Raw genomic sequence first — 18,849 nt, 5'->3', positions numbered from 1 at the left:
GGGTGTTCAATACAGTCATGCAGATATGAACCAGACAAGGGTTTCACCATCACAAATAATGTTTTCTCAAGGCCTGGACAAATTTGAAGTTAATATTCCCTTGGCCACACAATGTTCAGCAATTTCCATTTTTAATGAAATTGAACTTCTGGTAGGGTTAATTCGTATTAACTCATTGTGATAAAGCATTCTTGCTGCAGCTGGGACCAGAACACCCAGAAGAACTCCGCTTAGCTATAGCTGCTGAAGCTGCTGCAGCTGCAGGTCCGCCACGCTCCACAGCCAGCTCCACTCACTGGTTAAACAATACATAAACTTAATTTTTGGAGGCAACAGACAGAAAGTGATGCATAGAAAGTCTCCCCTGAATATGAGGAAGAACTTCTTTATTATGTGGGTGATCACGTACTGGAACAGATTGCCAAGAAAGGTTGTAGAATCTCACTCAATGGAGATTTTCAAAAACCCTCTGGATGCAATCCTGTGCCATGGGCTCTGGAATGACTCTGCTTGAGCAGGCAGGTTGACCCATTCGGTGATTCTGTGAAAGCCTCTTTACTAACTGCAGAGCATCTCAAGATGAAACATTTTTCACTGGTATAGTGATATCTCCATATCTGGAACAAACCTATCATGATTTGTCCAGAGACACACAATTCAATCAAACAAAAATTCCCAAAACTCTTATATTTCTTGTTATCTTTATATTTACCTTTTTATCTTTTTCATACATAGATAATCCAAATTCCTTTTCACTTTTTATCTTTTAAGCCCTCTCACAGTTCTGCTCTTTCTCCCTTTTACATCTGAAACAAGCTGGTTTTATAAGAGACAGCATTAGGAGTTGTCCAAATACACCATGGAGCAACCAGATGGTAAGTTCCTTCTGCTGAGCCAGGACTGCTTCCATGCCCTTTGCCATCAGCCAAGGTCTGAATCAGCAGCATTAACCTTTGGCAACATCCCTGAGTTACAGGATAAATGCTCTCTTTCCATTCCTTACGTATGCTAACTTTGGCTTCACTTTCACTTACCCCTAGTAGGTTATGGCTGCTCATGGCCTTTTGTGTCAGTTGTCATTTAGCTACAGCTGGGAGAAGCTGCAATTTGGCAGTGCTGGGCCAGAACATTCAATTTTCACTTCAACAATAAAATCATCTTTGCTACAGGTGCCTCTGCTCACACTGCTTCATTTTATATTATGTTGTCACTTGATGAAAAGTTCAGTGAGTTGCAAAAATTTAATTTTGTTTTACATCCGTGTGCAAATTTCAATACAATTAAACCCAATCACTGCCCCCATCACTCTCAAACATAAAAAATTAACATGGCTGTTTTACAGCTGTAAGAAAGGGACCAGCCAATGATCACATGCACTACAATACATTGCTGTATTTCACATATTCCCTCTTGATTATTCCTTTTGACTCCTGCTACACTAAAAAATTTAAACTCTGACTATCTGTGTGCACCAAAAAAAGACTTTTTTAGAAACAGTAACTGCAGTAACTTCACAGATAAAATATTAGGACTTACCAATGGATTTTTAAAAAACTCATACTTTGCATAATTTTTTCTAAAATACAGTTTGGTTTCCTCTTCCATTACCCAATTTGACTGGACTTCCATCACTAATTCATGGTCTTCTATAGCTCTTCCTATAAGAAAACAAAACAAAAAAAATTAAACAAAATGCAAAAGCAAATATCAAGCTCATGACTAGCCGAAGCCAAAGAACTTTCATGATCTACAGATAAAGTGGAGGGAAGTTGAACTTCCATTCAATTTAACTCACTCTTCATTGAATTTAACTAATGCTTGAGTCCAAAAAGAGATTAAGTATGCTATATGAAAATCCCATTTTGTAACCAGATTAAATGAAGCAAATAAAACCATTAAAAATTCAGAAAACAAAAAATACCCAAAAATAGTGAAGTAAGCATTTTGAAATCTTGTACAGGTTGTTCTCTTCCAAAACACATTCTTCAGAAGCAAGGGCAAAGAACTGAAGCTCTGAGTTAAAACCAGCATTTTTTTCCTTCAGTTTTATAGAGAGAAAGTGCTCCTCCGAGATGACATTTAAAACTCTTAAATGCTTGGCATTGTGACATTTAAGAAAACACCATTTCCTCAAGACTTACTTCTTGGTAGAAAAATATGACATTGTGCATCACCCCAAAAGATGGGTAAAGGTGCTGATATTTCTTTATTTTTAAAGTGCCACAGCAAAAAATGTTTTATAACTGAGCAAACTTACTTTTTTGAAGGAACTGAAACCCTGAGTGCCCTCCAAAAACAGCCCTGTAATCAAATCCTTAAATGCTGACATGAAAAAGCTGCCTTTCTGTTTAGGCAAATCATGTTTGTCTTCCAACTAGACTGGAGAGTTTCTACCTCCCTTTCTATCATCTCTTTATTACTGCTATCTCTAACATGAGGAGCACCTGCTACAGTCCACAACAGCCTCCTTAATTATGGAAGTATTTAATGCACATGAAAGATCTAATATTGGAGTACATGACAGAACACATTTCAAAAAGCCTCTTCTCCAGCCACCCAGTGGGGAAAAAATTTAAACTAAATAAAAAATAGAAAGACATTGCTCAGCACTATGTCACAGGTAGTGCTTTATGAACCTTCCCAACCTTCACAGACTACCTGAAAGAATGCAGAGTGAAATCAAAATGAGACTGAAAGATACTGATGTGCCTGGCCAAGGCACTGCCCTCTACTCAAAGAGGAGCCCTAGAAAATGTGTGTTCAGCTGCAGAAGCAAACAGAAAACTGTTTACAGCCAGCAGAAAAATTTCTCAGTATACAAGGAAAAATTTCTGGATGAAGATAGTACTTCCCTTACAAAGGAGAGCAGTTATGGAAAACTGTTCTGTTTTCAGAGCCTGCCCTGCTCAGGGGAACTGCAGTGGAAGTATGGGACTCAGCACCAAGGTACTTGTTGGTAGGGATGACATGGCGTCATCCAAATTTAGGCACACTTCAGCTGCTTTCAATGATCTTAGACATTGTGAAAACCATTCAAGTTAAAAGAACACATACCAGAAAGACACAGTTCTGAAATATATTGATATATAGAGCTGCAGGAATTGCTGAACTTCAGATATTCAAAATAGAACCCCCACTACTGCAAAACCTGGGAGGCAGGGAAGAAAGCTGAGCTTCCTGGCTGCCAAGGCAGCAGCAGTGAGGGCACAACCATCCTTGGTGTTCAACAATAGAGCTCTGCACCCAAGGGCACATATGTTTGTGAAAAGTGAAATATAGAGACCGTGGGTTTATGCTTTGCTCTAGGTGGGAGTTTTGTTGGGATTTTTTCCTTTTTAAACTTTCTCAGCAGATACCTCCACACAGCAATGAAGGCACAATCCAGCAATGTAATTAATGTCTGTCTTGATTAAAAGTAGAACATTGTGCTCAGCTCACTAAGATTCATGCAATTATATCTAATTCAGGAGTATTCAGACAGCTGTTAGATTTTAAAGAAAATGTTCACTAATTGATGGATGAATTATTAATCCACGTAATCCTGAAATTTACACAGACACACACATTTGCCCACAGCACTTCTCCTTTCAACACCAATTCCCCTAACTTATGAGATGAAAAAGACTTTCCAAATTTACATGGGTAAAACATACAGCAGTAACAAACAGAAAACAATCCCAAACTAACTCATAATTTGAAAAGTATTTGTTCAAACTACTCTTCCAGTGCTTAAGAATATACTTAAAGCAAGTCAAGATGAATACGTTAACTCTTTCTAACAAAACCGAATCTAAACCAGCATTGTTAAAATAACTCCATTATTGTTCAGTACTCTAAAAATACAGAGGGGATATCTCAAATTGTTCCTTTCCTTGGCCAGTAATGTTGAATTGCCAACCTCATCATCTAGGAAACTATTTTACTTTTAAAATTAAGCATTCACCTTTTTCTAGAACTACACTAAAAGCAGCTGAGTAATTATAAGACTGCATGGTGAATGAAGGTCTTCAGCAATTTTGAGAATATCATAATATTAGGAAAATCAATTTCACTAATTATCTGATATTGAAATCTTCCAAGAAATTCTCCAGATTGAAGAAAACACACTACTTGTCAAAAAGTGTACTGTGCAAATACAGAAAGCTGGAGAAACAGTGCCACTATTGTTCTGGCATGGTTCTCAAAGGCATCTTCTTCAATAGTTACAATACTACTTGAACACCAGCTACACTACAGGAAACAGAAAACACTTCTGCTGTTTATATAGCACTGTTTTCTAAAGCCATTTTGCTACCTCTTCTTCTATAGCAGTCATTTTCAACCTCGACCCAGATTTAACTCTGACCTTCCTCTGAGTTGGAAGCATCTCACAGCTGATACATTCAGTGCAAAAGGTTACAAATATCTTTGAAATTTTACAAAGCAAGAAAAGAAATTTGAAAAATGTTTGTGTCTGCCTTCACAGGATAAAGGAGTATAAAAGGGCAGAAAATAGTTTTAGCTTTTGTAGTTCATCCTTAAAATACAGCTGATAAACATAATTGAGTCAGAGATGCACAGTCAAGTTTATTTTCAATAAATGCACAAGGCTGGATTCCCTAGATACATCCAGAGGAAGAAAGGGACTCTAAGAATAGTTTTCAGCCATATTTAAATATCTGGGGGGGAAGGAGAGAGTGGTCAGGGAGATGTGGGGGTGTTTGATTTTTGTTCCTGCTGTGTACATTTTTTTAAATCAACAGCACTGGGGTTACCAGGTACCAGCACAGTCTCTTTTGAGAATTAAGAACTCCATGGAGTTTTCTATATATTTTAGAATGCAGGAAGGCATCCAGAACATCCTCTTTTTCAAGCCACACTTTGCACTAGCAGATGGAACTGCCCTTGAAGTTGCAGAAGTACTACCTTTTTTAGCTCTAGTACAGTGCCAAAGTTCAAGAATAATATGGAAATTTTGAGTGATGTGAAATTATAACCATATTTCTTTGGCATTTGTCCTCTAGTAGATTTTTTCCTAACATAATTTCCTATCAAAAGCATACACAACACAGTACTGAAACACCGTGCTGTAAAAGCAAGTAAGATTGTCTAACTTGAGATTCAGTTCTATTACTTTCCAGCAGTGGGCTTCTAAACTCCTCTCTTGCTAAGGAAAGTCTTTCCTGTATTCTGCATTTTTTACATCTCTGCAAACATCCCCTTTCTCCCTAAAATTAATTTGCCTTATGTTTTTTATACTGCAAAAGTACACCTATACACCTCAAAAAGGAACAGAGATCAGATGTTCTATTTTGAAACCACAGATTACACATTTTGAACTGTATAATAGAAAAAGAGAAGTTTTAACTACACTAGAGGAACACTGAAAAAGTGAAAGAATTTCAGAACATCTTGTTACCAGCAACTTAAAGTACTACACATAGCATTGCCTCAATGCAGCTCACTGGTCCTAAGTGGAAGTTTGGAGGAATGGTTTTGTTTTCCTTTTAAAGTAGCGCTGTCCCAGAGTTCACCATAAATCTAGCCAAAGTGAATGCAGTGAAGGAAAATACTGACAGCCCACTCTGATATTATTTCTGAAAACCAAATCCTATAGTAAAGATAAAATAGCACTGTGTAACCTCTTTCAGTCCCTGATGTCAGATATTTCACTCAAGTGTGTTAGGAACAAACAGGATTTTATTTCTGACAAAAATAACCCAAGTCTTTCTAGAGATAAGCAGGAAATACCACCCATAAGAGAGAAAGAGCTGCCAGATAAAAACAAGGAAGACTTTTCAGTGAGAACTTTAACTGTTACTGTCTTCCAAATCATTCTTACAGAGACAGATCAAGCAGTGTGAAGCAAATGTACCATGAAAAAAAATCTAGCTTATACCTATGCTTTCAAAAATAATCAGAAGCAACAACCCCAAAAATAAAAAATTCAGAAGAAACTTCCCATCATTTTGCTTCCAAGCCTTTCTATTAGAATTGTACTTCCATGTGAAAATGAAAACCAGACACCTTATTTACCATCATTTCATTATATCCTATTAATCTTACCTAAACCTGTGTGGGTAAGTTGTTCAAAGAGAGTCCAGCTGTGGTCATCAACATAGTGGTTCTTCAATATCAAGAGCTGACACACATCCCTGGCTGTTATATCACTCGGTACCTCCAAAGCTCTGCTAGTATCATCTTCACTATACACTTTGATTACCTGCAATAAATAAAAACTCTAAAATATCCGTAAGTTTAATCTTTGCTTCAGTTACTCCATGTATGTTGCTCTCTCAGCTTCATGACTGAGACAAGAACCCACACATCCAGAGTGCAACATGAAAGGCAGCCACTCCTCTTTAGTGCAATGGCATCATTGAGAACAAAACAGCCAAGCAAAGAATATTCCACTACTAAATTTGGCCCAGGATATCCCTTGCCACAGGACACTGGCCAGATTGGTACATTAGCTTAAAAAAATCATTAATGGAGAGATAAATAAATGCAGTGAAACTGTACATTCTTAATAAGCTGAAAAAGAAACCACACAGCATAAACAGTGAAATTCAAGAATTCTCCGACTGCAGAACTGTAGAAAGATTTGATAAAGAAGTTAGTTCAGAGAATGGCAATCAGACTCAAGATGCTCACAGTTCTGTAGAGAGTAAAACAGGAGATGTTACAGAGTGGCTTCAAATTTTGACAAACAAGAACTAGAATTCTTGCACACACATCCTCAGTTTAAAGGGTGCCCAAGATGCTTTTAACTGACAAAATACTCCTCTCAGTTTATTGAATTTATCCATATTCATGAGAAAGCAAGACAAAACTCTCCTGAAATTTATGCACAAAACCTAAATACCATTGTAAATCCCTCATTAAACAGCAAGATACAAGTTCTCACTTTAAAGACAAACAAGCCTGTTACTGTCAGTCATCCCTAACAGCTGCCTTACCGAATACACGCTCATTTCAAGCATCTAATAAACAAGCAGCAATGTACTGTGCCCTAACTTGTCAAGGCAGCTCCCTCTCTGGTTTGTGCTGAAGTTGGTAGGAAAGTGAGCAGGAAACTCCAACTGTATCTCCTACCACCTGCATCTTCCCACCAACAGTGGTTGGTTAATATTGCACCTAATCAATGTTGACAGGTCAAGAGTCCCATACAATATTCAGCCACCCTTGCCACAACACCAATCTTCAGGATATGGCAAACATTAAATTCATGCTCCTAAAGTGCTGAAAAACCTCTCCCTACATATGAATCAACCACCTCAAAGCTGAGGCTCTCAAGGGAAATAGAAGTCTTCAGAGAAAGAAGATCCAATGTTTCCACAGGCCTAAGCCCAGTATTTCCATTTAATCCAAAAGGCAAAAAGACCACATTGCTACTGAATTTAATACTGCCAAAGCAGCCATGGGGGATGGCTGTGGTTGGTTTTGTAAGACATCTATGCTTTGGCAGTGTTCCCACTGCTAAGCAGGAGAGACCAGCAGCAATGCAGCCTGCTTGCAGCAGAGCCTGGCTCTACACACACAAAGTCCTACTCCAGTCACACAGAAATTATGTTTGGCCATTCAGGATAAACCAACATGAATTATTTAAATTCCTGCAATATTTACAATGATTCAAAGATGAAATCAAAAGATGTGTCTGGCAGGGTGCACTGTGAATGGGATGGAGGGCTGTAGGGGTGACTAGAGGAAAAAGCATCCCATCACCTTAAAATAGGTCCTACTGTGGGCAGCATTGAAGGTCACAGACAGCTTCATTAGTCTGTCCAGCAAGTCTATGTCAGGCTGAACCTAAAGGATTTTACAGGCTGAAATGCCAGAAAGGAGAGAGACAGTGGAGAAGATGAAAGCAAAGGTAAGAATTGAAGTAACTTTCCAAGTATTGACAATTGTTTTAAGTCCCTTCCAGCTGAAATATTCTATTCTGTTTCCCAATATTCTTGCAATAAAGCCAGGGTGGGAATCCATGTGAGCATGCTGGCTAGGGACTCTATGGCACAGAGCAGCAACTGCAGTTTTCCCCAGGCACTCATCAAGTTCAGTGATATGCTTATTTTACAGCAAGAGCACGTACAGCCCATGCTGAGGCTCTTGACGGATATTTTAACAGAAATTCTTTTTAAAAGGGTTAAGAGTCGCAGTGCAGATGACTTCACTCTTATTGCTAGAGAAACAGAAAAAGAGTTTTTAAAATGCTGGAGACAGCAACACAAGTCATGATAATGAGCTGCCTGTGGCCATTCAGCTCAGGGAGTGGGAAGCCTTGGAAGTGGCCTTGGACTATTGGAGCTCAGCTAAAGCAAAACAAAACAACACAACAAAAAAAACAATGAGAAAAAACCCAGTTTATATTCTCTGTGAGTATTCTCAGTCAGTTTTCTCAGTATAGGGAAATAAATCCTGCTCAAGTCTAGGAGAAGAGATCACCCCAGTTCACAGCTACGATCGGGTACCTTACAAAACACAAATGCTGTGACCTTTTTCTCTTCCTTGCAAGGGATTCAGATGCAGCAGGAGACAAGAGTCACCTAATAGATACTCATCAACTTCTGTCACACATTTTGCTTAACAAATTGGTGTAAATCTCATCACTTAGAGTGATCTTTGAGCGGGTTTTTTAATTAGAAGTTGCTCAGTATGCACTTGGTGTTGTGTTTGAAGCAAAGTCTCCTGTAAGATTGCTAGGAATGTACTTATTCCAAGAGGAGTGGATCAGATGAAAAAGGATAAATTCAAAATCCCATTTTTCCTTGGAAATATGTTGCAATACTTCTCTTCCTAGAAGTAGAAAATGCTTTGAGAATTAAAGGGTGGCAGAGTTATGCTAAAGATGCAGCTATGCTGACTTCCTACAGAAATGAGCAAGCTTGAGTGATACCTCTACTTTTATTAGTGGCTCTCACCATGTATTTGACTGGCCAGTCATCTCCACTTTTTTCCAATTTTTTTTCCCTGAAAAATTTGTCTGAGAAGTAGCACACAAGAAAAGAGCTGCTAATTGAGACCAAGCTCTCATTACAGTTTTCATACCCTACATTCTCAAACTTTGCTCCAAAGCAAGCTGTTTCACTTCCCTTGACTATACCTATTACTAGGCAGAAAAACTTGTCTCAGCAGCACTGAAATCTTCTTTCCGGTCTAGTTTATAAATACAAGGAGATTTTAGTTCTTCCCAAGGCTAGAAAAAGAAACACCTCAATAGCTTATATTTAAGTCACTGGAAGTAAGAAATAAGCAGCTCCAAGATTTTCCTATAAGAGGAAAACTCCAAGCTCAGCATGACAAGCATTAATCATTTTCACTGCCTATGGGAGCAGGCAAGGAGGTACAGCATTCCTACATGTTCTCTTTCAGATTTTCAATATATTAAAAATCAGCCAAGACCCCAGAATTATGTGCAATGCATCTTTATCCCTCCAAAAATTATTATTATAAGAAATGTTGCTTCAAAATGAAATATATTATTTTTCATATTTCACTAATCAAATGAACTCAAAATGTAAAATAAATGGTGAAAAATACAATCAAATATTTAACAAAGGAAAATAGAAAGAAGACCCTTGTTTTTACATGAAAAAGTAACCAGAAGAAGCAAAAAATCAGCAATTTTATAAAAGAATAAGTAAAAGAGCACATAAGGTAAGCAATGTGGGAGGAGGGAGGAGCAAGAGAAGCAAAGCTGGACTCTACTCCCCCGAGTCTTCTTCCCCACTCAACCGTCATCTCCACTACAATAATTAAATTAAGTGTTCATAGACTTTTAAGAGAGGGTGTCCAAGTCTGATTCTTCAGAATCTTCATGCCATCTGTTTCGGAAGTTCCAATCTGCAGAAACAGCACAAACATATGCCCTGCACTGAGGAATTTAAAATTTCAAACCAAAGTCCTAATGTGTGAAAAAAGCCAGGTAGAAACCCACAGAAAAAGAACCAATACCACACAGATTCCATATTTAGGCGCCTACACCAATATGACCTGACATTTATATGATTCTTAATGCTTCTGTTTAGCCATTGACACAGTGGGTAATCAGCATCTTTAAAAAAAAAAAAAAAAAGGGCCATGTTTATTTATAAAGATAAAAGCCCCTAAATTTAGCTTATGATTTCTAAAATTATTCCCCCCTTTCCCCCAAATAAAACACTGCACATTTTTGTAATTACATTATCATTTCTGTCACATTTTTGTTAAATGCAGAATTATTGTATGCAAAACCAGGCTTTGAAAATTCTTACACTCCCAGGGTGTCACACTTCTCCTGAAATGCTGGCCTGATACTCTGCTAACCCCTCTCTATAGTTTAACAATCAGGCTTTTTGCCTGCAGCATTTGTTCTCCAACTCCCAACCCTTCTGCCTGCTAGACAAAATTTTTTGCTTATTGATATTGGCAAAGGGTAGAGGAATTTGAAGTGTATTTTAACTACAATGGAAGCGCTTGGAAACTTCTAGCATTTTGAACTGGTTTATGACTTCTAGCAACAGTCTGTCTTGGTTTAGTATGAGTCAGCAAAATTCTGCATTCATAAAAATATTTAAGAAGTTAAGTCACAACTGTTGTTAGAAACAAATAGCATGTTAGTAAAGTTTACTGTGTTCTTTATCAGCTGTGAATGCAAGATAAAATGTCAGCTTCCAATATTTCCTCCAAAGGGAAGATTTCCAGGCCAAAAGGATTCAAGCAGTTTCCAGAAATTTACATCTGTCATTAAAACAAGGTGCATACAATGTCTAATTGTTCACATCTTGACTTCTCATTTGGAACACAGTATAGCTTCAAGAGGCAGAAGGAACACAGCTCCTATTTTCTGTCTTGCAATGAAACCAAAGTGCAAAGAAGGAAGAGCAAAGACTAGGAAAATTGGTCTGCCTCTCCTTCCACAACCTAGAAGGACCTCATACTTTTTCCATAATTTAACCGTTTTTAAAAATGACATTTCAAAGAGTAAAAATAATGCTAATTTCCAGTCTTTATTCCAATGTAAGATGACGGACAAGGTCAGTTTCTCTAGCAATTAAAAAAATTTCTTGCCTCAAAACATAAAATTTTTTTAGACCTAAATGTTCTTCTAGAAAGTATTTAGAAACTTGTTAAATTTCATGTTAAAAATATGCCTATTTTATCAGTTAAAACAATTTCTACTTATGTTCTGTAATGTTCTTCTGTGGCAATGTATTTACTATGGCACTATGGCAACTGTCTGTGTGATGCAGACCACAGAGCCACTCCCCTACTTTAGACTCATGGTACAAACTCCACGCCCTGCCTAATCCAACCACCCATGACCATCCCAGGAATTAGAAAATTACACCAAAAATAGAAACTGAATAGCAATGCAAAGAAGTAACAAAAAATACTTTCTATTACATACAGGCAAAAAAGTCCAATTCTTACTTTCAAAAGACATACTTGCCACCTGACTTTGGGCAAGTCAGCATTAGTGCCTCAGTTTTGCTTTAAACAACATGAGGCAGGGGAAGTGAAATCTGTTTCTGTACAGCAAGGTAACAGACTGAACTCATTAAGATTGGTAGAGAACTTATACCTCCTCACTTGACTGCTGCTTTAGATGTGTAAGTATGTTGTATTATAAAAAGGGAGGTTAAATTATGCAGATCTCCAAATTGTAATAGGCTATGCGTAAAAATATACCAGCGAAGTTCTTTCAAACAAAGGTTATGACAATCACATCATGATACTGGAAAAAATGGCAGAATGAGGACAATATGACTTGCAATCATGGCAAAGACAACGTCAATAAAACTGAAGAGAAACAGAGTTTGAAAGACATGACAGGGAAGCTAAAATACAAATATCATTACTTAATCCTGAATTTGATGTATTCAATTTAACAATATTGGTCAACAGAAACAAAATGTAGTTAAAGATAGCAATAAAATAGTTACAGAAGATTTCATTTCCCTGCATAAAACTGAACAAAAAGGCAAAGTCTAGAAAAGTTCACGTGTTGGAAAATTAACTCATAATACAACTACTTTTAGAGCAGAAAGTGAGAGTCTTGTAAACTATATGATAATTAAATGACACTTGGCCCAAAAAATTACAATAATTGAAGAATTAAATAGCAACAGCAACACTGTGAAGTTTAAAATCCTGTAAGTAGGAATGGCAGTAATAAATAGATTAAAAGTGAAAGATCTATCACCATCAACAGCCATTACCACAAAGGACCAAATCAGGAGTGAGAAATACAAAGAGATCTACAGAAGTAAAACCCACAATAAACTCCTTAAAAAGAATGCACATTATTTATAAGGAAAGGTAGGGGTAGATCAAACAATTTGTTTAAATTGGGAGTCCCAAGTTAATCTACCTTACCAAATTTTTTTTCAAACTATGGAGATTCCAAACAAAGCCAGTGAAAGATACTTCAAATACAACTATTAAGATGTGTGTAAATAACTAGAAAGTTGTGAGGAAATTTAAATATTATCAGCAAAAATTTCAAATAATACACTTCCATGGAACATCAGAAATGAAAGAAAATCAGCAGACTCACCAAATGATTAAGCTGTTGAAGGAGCACTTATACAAGATAAACACACCACAGAGAAGCTAAATCATTTATCTGCATTAATTATTCACAATAGGTATGGAACAGGTTCCCAGATCTAGTCTTTATAGGTGAAATAAAATTGTCTGTTTAAAATGGAAATAAACTGGAAATAAAAAGGCAAATAGTTAACAGGAGGTTATACAGTCTAGCATTTGAATTGCAAACCTCAGCTTATCCTAGCACCAGTGGAAAGGGAGGCTTAGGCTCCATCTATCACTTCATCTGCTTGCACTGAGTATAAAGTTCTGCTCAGACCTGAAAAAGTGGAAAAGCCCAAGGGCTACTGCAGCAGATTAACTTTGGGTATCGCTTTGCAAATTTGTGAGTCACCAGTGCCTACCACCAGGCAGCTAAGAAAGAATCATTACCTAAATCTGTCTCTGCCTGGAAGGAAACCTACTCTTACATTTACGAAAACTTTTTTCCATTTTGTTCATTGCAATTCCTGAAGTGATTTAGAGTAACCATCATAATTCTGAAAAATCTCAGTGGGGTAATGCAGTTTACACTGACTGGTATCAATAACTTTTCCCAGGTCCTTCAAAAAAAAGAGCTGAAAATTAAACAATTATGAAAAAATAGACTACAGAATAAAGGTAAACTTGGAATACACAGTTCATTTTTAGAATAGCCATCTACAGTCAAGTAATTTCAGGCTCTTACTCATATTAACCCTCTAAATCAGAATGGAAGAACCATGTTTTACTAGCCACAATAAAAATAAATCTTAGTTATTTTTCATTAAAATATTATTAATGCTAACTTTATACATTAACCCCTGACACAAGGCTATTTACAAAACTTCTCGGTGCAGGGAAAGGTAAATGGCTCTCTATTCCTGTCCTCTTAGGACTACCACTTAAAGACAGCCAATCCAGCAAAGGTTCCCTCTCATCTCCAGTGCACATTATGCATGGCTTTTCAATTAATCTAAACACAATACATGGATGATCGGGAAGGCAAGAGAGTTTTACACCTTCCGAGCCACTAAAAATAAATTAATTAATGGTTAAATTTCCATGAAACTTGGGTAAAATTCTATATACAAGGGAAAGTAATTTGAAAACTCAGCTGAGACCATAACGTAATCCAACCACTGCGTAAATGTACACAGGTTATTCTCCCTTATGCCAAGCATCACCACTTGGTCTTGGAATCACAATGCTCCTTCATAGAGTTCAGCTCATACAGTCCTCCTAACAGAGCCCAGTTGTTTTGGCTAAATGTACATGCTTTATGACCCATTATTTTCATTCAGATCTTCCTTATTATTTCTCATGAAATACACAGAAGATTGCTAAAAAAACCAGCAAGGTACAAAAATCCCCTTGGTAATAGCTAAGAGTTTTTACCCTCAAAACAAGCCCTTTCTGATAAAGGTTCAAAAATCTTTTTTTTTTGACTGAAAGAGATTAATATTCAGACCAAACTTGATTATTCAGGTTAATAAAAGTGTACATTCACATGAACTTTTCTTCATGAAAAGTTAATTTAGTGGAGCTGATCAGCGTATTAGCCTTACTAGTAAACTTATGGTATTACTATCTTCAGTCCTTTGTTTCCACACTGCCTGCAAACTCCTAGCTTTAAATAGATTCTATATATTTAATAGTAATATGCAGGTTTACATTTTACTACATACAAAAGCAATAAATAGAATTCACTTAGCATAGACAGATGGAAAACATCCAGTTAGACTAACTGGACTTAAAAAGAGGGATGGAACAATCATACTGGAGAATTCAAAGAATCTGACTTAAGAAGGCGCTTTAGTATTTCATTTTTTAAAAAAAAGTTTGTCAAACAGAAAATGAACAGAAAATGAGTCATGTCTGAAGACAGAGGAAGAAAGAAATTTAAATACTAAGCCACTAAAATATACTTCTGTTTTTTGTATTCTGTGTACAACGAAGATGAGGGCAAAATGTTATCAGCCTCATGTTTGTATAGCTTGTCCCTATTTATGTCAAGGCAGTAACATTATTTAAATGAGGCTTTCTGTATTTAATAGTGCAGTTTGTCCAACATATCCTTCGCTTGTCAGAGATAAATAGAATGCTGTGTTCCAGCACAAGAGAAAGCAAATCTGTTACTGCCGCGTTCTGGCTGCAGTCTATGTTTCTGAAGAGATACCAGCTATAAAAAGAAGTACCTATTGTTTCTACCAGGTTTTTCACACCATGTTGCTGGTTTCTCAGTAGAGCAGATCTCTTGCAAAGCTGAGAAAGACCAAGTCTCTGAATAACACTGTTAAGAGACCAATTAGCTTCCTATTTCCTTTGCAGCAGTCCTGAAATAGATCTTTTAAATAAGAAAAAAAAAAGGAGAACAGATTTTTTTCTTAAAACTCTCCTTCACTTTGGCCATTTTAAACAGAAGCTTTGGCTTGAACTGTAACACAGCTTAAAAGAGAAGAATGCCTTTATCATCAACTATATCAGCTGTGTATTCCCCTGAATATATAGAATATATAGAGGAGAAAATCATGTAGACTCCAAGACAAAGCAAAGTTTAGATTTTTAGCTAAAGATACAGTTTGAAAATTTTCTCTGTATTTCTGGAGTGGTACAAGGAATGTCCAGAGCAAATCTGACAAAGGCCATGTAGAGTAACCTACTGTAATAAATGGTTGCTTTACGATGCTGAAATACTTTGCCACTTGGTATATGACAAAAAAACTTGCTTTGCTGGGTCAGTACTGCCATCAGTCCAGTACTGTCATCTCTGGGTATCTGTTTCTAGCCATCAGTGGAATGTAAGAGCAAAGTTTAACTGTTGTAGGATAGGTATTCTGACAGAAAATTTTATTTCTCAGCACTTCTGAACATTTTTTTTATTCACATAGCATTGTTCCCTCTGGCCAAAGCATAAAATCCAAATAAAGAGTAAATCCTGCAGTAAATGTAGGAAGTCTACGCAAACCATGTAAAACCTTCAACTATACACTATTGTGTTATTACAGATTTGTCAGCAGGCTTTGTTGGCAAATTCAAACCCATAAAGGAACAGAAAAACAGACAAAGGGCATCTGAGCATGGAAACCAGCTCCTGTGACTGTTGGCAAAAGTGTAATAGTCACCACGTGCAGCAGACTAAAAGAAGGGAACCAAATGAAAAGGAAGATAAATAAGTAGGTGATGTAGTTAAAAGGGTGTGATAATTTCAGAAATTTAGTCTATTTTGATTATGTTTACCTCTAATCATTTGTTCTAAAATGAAAATGAGATACATAGACTGAGCAGTCTTCAGTCCCACAGGAAAACAGAAGCCAGCAGCACATTTCCCATCTCTACACTTGTTGTGATACCCTACATCAGAGGTCTGCTAGGTTGTCTGGCTGCTGCTTCGCTTGCCCACACACAAGCCATGTTCATATTACCATAAATATATGCATTTTATTTCTGTATGATCATCCTACAAGTCTTGTCAAACAGATACCCAAAAAGATGGTGACAGACACCAATCCAACAAGTGACAATCAACAGGACCAAAGGAAAAATAACAACATTGAGGACTTGCATATGCAGCTGATGGGTATGATGAGCTATTGAAGCCTGGCTTTTGGGCCAATACAAGAAAAGCTGAGGGCTCCAATTGCTATTTGGTCTAGATATCATTTAATTGCTAACCTCTTGGAGAACAGGATTGACTAGCTCAGAAAAGCAATCCAACTGGCCTTAAAAAAAAGCACAACACTATGTTAGGGCAAAGGTTGTCAGTAGAAATTATACAATAGGCAACAAGAGTGATGAAAAGACTGTGAAGAAATCACAATGCACTAAAGAATAGTGGGAAGAAAAAAAGAGGATTCCAGTAGAAAATAAAGGAAAAGCATTAAGAGTGTAAACTGAACACCTCTTCCCGGGTCCCAGTCCTTTATATGAATTTTAGTGGTGCCAAACAAAAAAGGTATCTGCAAAAACACCAGTTGCAAGAAGCAGCAACTACAGGGATGTGCAAAGCATGGGAAAGAAAGGAATCAAAGATGACTCTCCAAATTATCGTTTTTGATGCCCAAGCATGAGTTTTGGTGAAGATATTGGTCAGCAGTCCAAGACAGCCATTTGGATCTGCCAGAAAAAGGAGATGAAATATGAGAACTATGATGAAATATGCAATACATGCCAAGAGCCTAACAACTCTGGGTGAAGAACGTGAATGTGTATCCTTGGAAAGTGCAACTTCAAGTTTGACTCGCTTTGCTTTGTACCGTTCCCAAGGCACCCATTATAAACTGTACTGCAGCAGAGTAAATCTGTTCTTATATAACTACTTTAAACTGTGAAAAACTGGTTGCCTTGAAATAATGTAAACATAAATAAAGGGTTGAAAGCAACTGAATATGGACAACTTCAAAACAAAAATTTTAGAAAGTCACTACTAATGTAAGAGACTTAGACAGACTGGAACTGGGCTAAACTTTCCAGTGTTACCACAGAATTGGATCAGTTGAGGCATTTTGATCTGTGGTGGGTTGACATTGTCTAGACACCTGGTGCCCGCCAAAGCCACTCTATCACTTCCCTCTTCAGCTGGACAGAGGAGAGAAAATATAGCAAAAAGCCTGTGGGTCAAGGTAAGGATGGAGAGACATCGTTCACTAATTACCATCACAGGCTAAACAGACTCAACTAGGAGAGACCAGTTTTATTATCAATCAAACCACAAATAAAACTTAATGTTCTAACACATTTCCCTACCCCTCCGGTCTCCCCAAGTTCAATTTCACACCCAATTTTCTCTACCCCGTCCCTGACAGTGGTGCAGCAGGACAAGGAACACAGGTTGCAGTCAGTACATCACAGATTGTCTCTGCTGCTCCTGCCTCCTCAGGGGGAGGACTCCTCACACTCTGCACCTGCTCCAGCATGGGCTCTTCCCACAGATCCTGCCACAGCCTGTGCATTGTGGGCTTTCCACAGTCTCAGCCTGCCTCGGGCACTCACCTGCTGTGGCTTGGGTCCTCCAAGGGTCTGCAGGTGGGTCTGCACACCCCCCTGGTCCCACATGGGGACAGATGTCTGACCATGTCAGCACCACCAGCTGTGGGGGAATCTCTGCTCCAGCGCCTGGAGCACCTCCTCCCTCTCCTCCACTGACCATGGTGTCTGCAGGGCTGTTCCTCTCACGTGTTCTCTCTCTTTCTTCTGTTCCAGTTCCACAACAACCTTTTTGCATTCTTAAATAAGTTATCCTAGAGGCACTACCACTGTTGATGATGGGGTCAGCCTAGGAGCCAGCTAGCATTGCCTCTATTGGACATAGAGGGAACTTTCTAGAAGCTTCCACAGAAGCCACCCATGTACAGCTCCCCTCCCCCTGTTACCAAAACCTTGCCATGCAAACCAAATACACGATTAAACAGTCATAACTTCTTTAGATCCTTAAGGCAGCTGTTGTTTTATTGGGCTGGTCTTGCCTCTGTTCCTGACCAACAGGCAGAAAAACAAGGAGTGAGGAAGAATGGAGCATGGGCAGTGCCTATAGCAACTGCATGAAAATGAGGAAGAAAGCAAGTCTAAATATGAATAATTCCTTGGTTCAATGTGATGAGTTTTCTTTGCATTCAGTGATGTAACTTCAGTTTATCAAAAGTAAAGAAAATTTCTAATTTTTCAGGCACTTGCTTATGCATGTGGAAAGTAACATGTAACAGACATAAAAGTAAGGGAAATTTGATCTTTTGCATAAGATTCACACCAACACCTCGTGTGCTGTTTGTTGAGTTTCTCCCTTCACATACAGCAATGCAGCATAATCGGTATGGGGTTTACTTGAGCAAAAATAGCTATTCAGCAGTAGCTCTTGATACACTTCAAGGCCAGATAACACAGTCTGAAGGTCAAGTTCTGACTTCTTGAAGCCTAATTTATTCAAGAGGAGACTAAAGTACTAGAGCTAGAAAATGGCCAAGCACTTTCTTCAATTGATGAAAAAACTGGGTTTTTTCCAAAGGATTTCTGCCCACAGAAGAGGATTATGATCAGAGTAGGGCACTAAACACTGCCAATTTCCTTGGTTACTGTATGAAGAATGTTAGATGTTCAAAGAAAGCAAGAAGAAACTGAAAAAAACATATCAAAGATCTGTTCAAGAACTGAAGACAGAGAGGAGACAAAGTGCAATGTTAATTGTACCACTAAACCCTGTCAAACTATACAAAGGACAAGTAATGGCCAAGTGCATTAAACCACTGAGATTTTAAAGGACTTTTAAAAAGCTCAGTGCACTTAATACTCACCCTCTCATAGGCACATACACATATACATCTCTAT

At 37.8% G+C, this 18,849-nt stretch overlaps 1 protein-coding gene across 3 annotated transcripts in view; it reads right to left on the bottom strand.

Annotated features, from left to right (window-relative positions):
• Positions 1 to 18,849, bottom strand: part of GRB14 (growth factor receptor bound protein 14) — a 58,241-nt gene that overhangs the window by 18,923 nt on the left and 20,469 nt on the right. For all 3 annotated transcript variants that reach the window (XM_077181489.1, XM_077181488.1, XM_077181490.1), the window contains 2 exons: positions 6,046 to 6,202; positions 1,537 to 1,658 (listed from right to left, as the gene is read on the bottom strand). In XM_077181489.1, coding sequence (XP_077037604.1) covers positions 1,537 to 1,658; positions 6,046 to 6,202 — 279 coding nt within the window. The remainder of the gene's footprint in view (positions 1 to 1,536; positions 1,659 to 6,045; positions 6,203 to 18,849) is intronic.

Source organism: Agelaius phoeniceus, chromosome 7, assembly GCF_051311805.1.
Source record: "Agelaius phoeniceus isolate bAgePho1 chromosome 7, bAgePho1.hap1, whole genome shotgun sequence".
In the NCBI taxonomy this organism is placed as follows: Eukaryota; Metazoa; Chordata; class Aves; order Passeriformes; family Icteridae; genus Agelaius; species Agelaius phoeniceus.
Note: the sequence above shows the minus strand (reverse complement) of the source record. Positions and strands in the feature narration are given on the sequence as shown.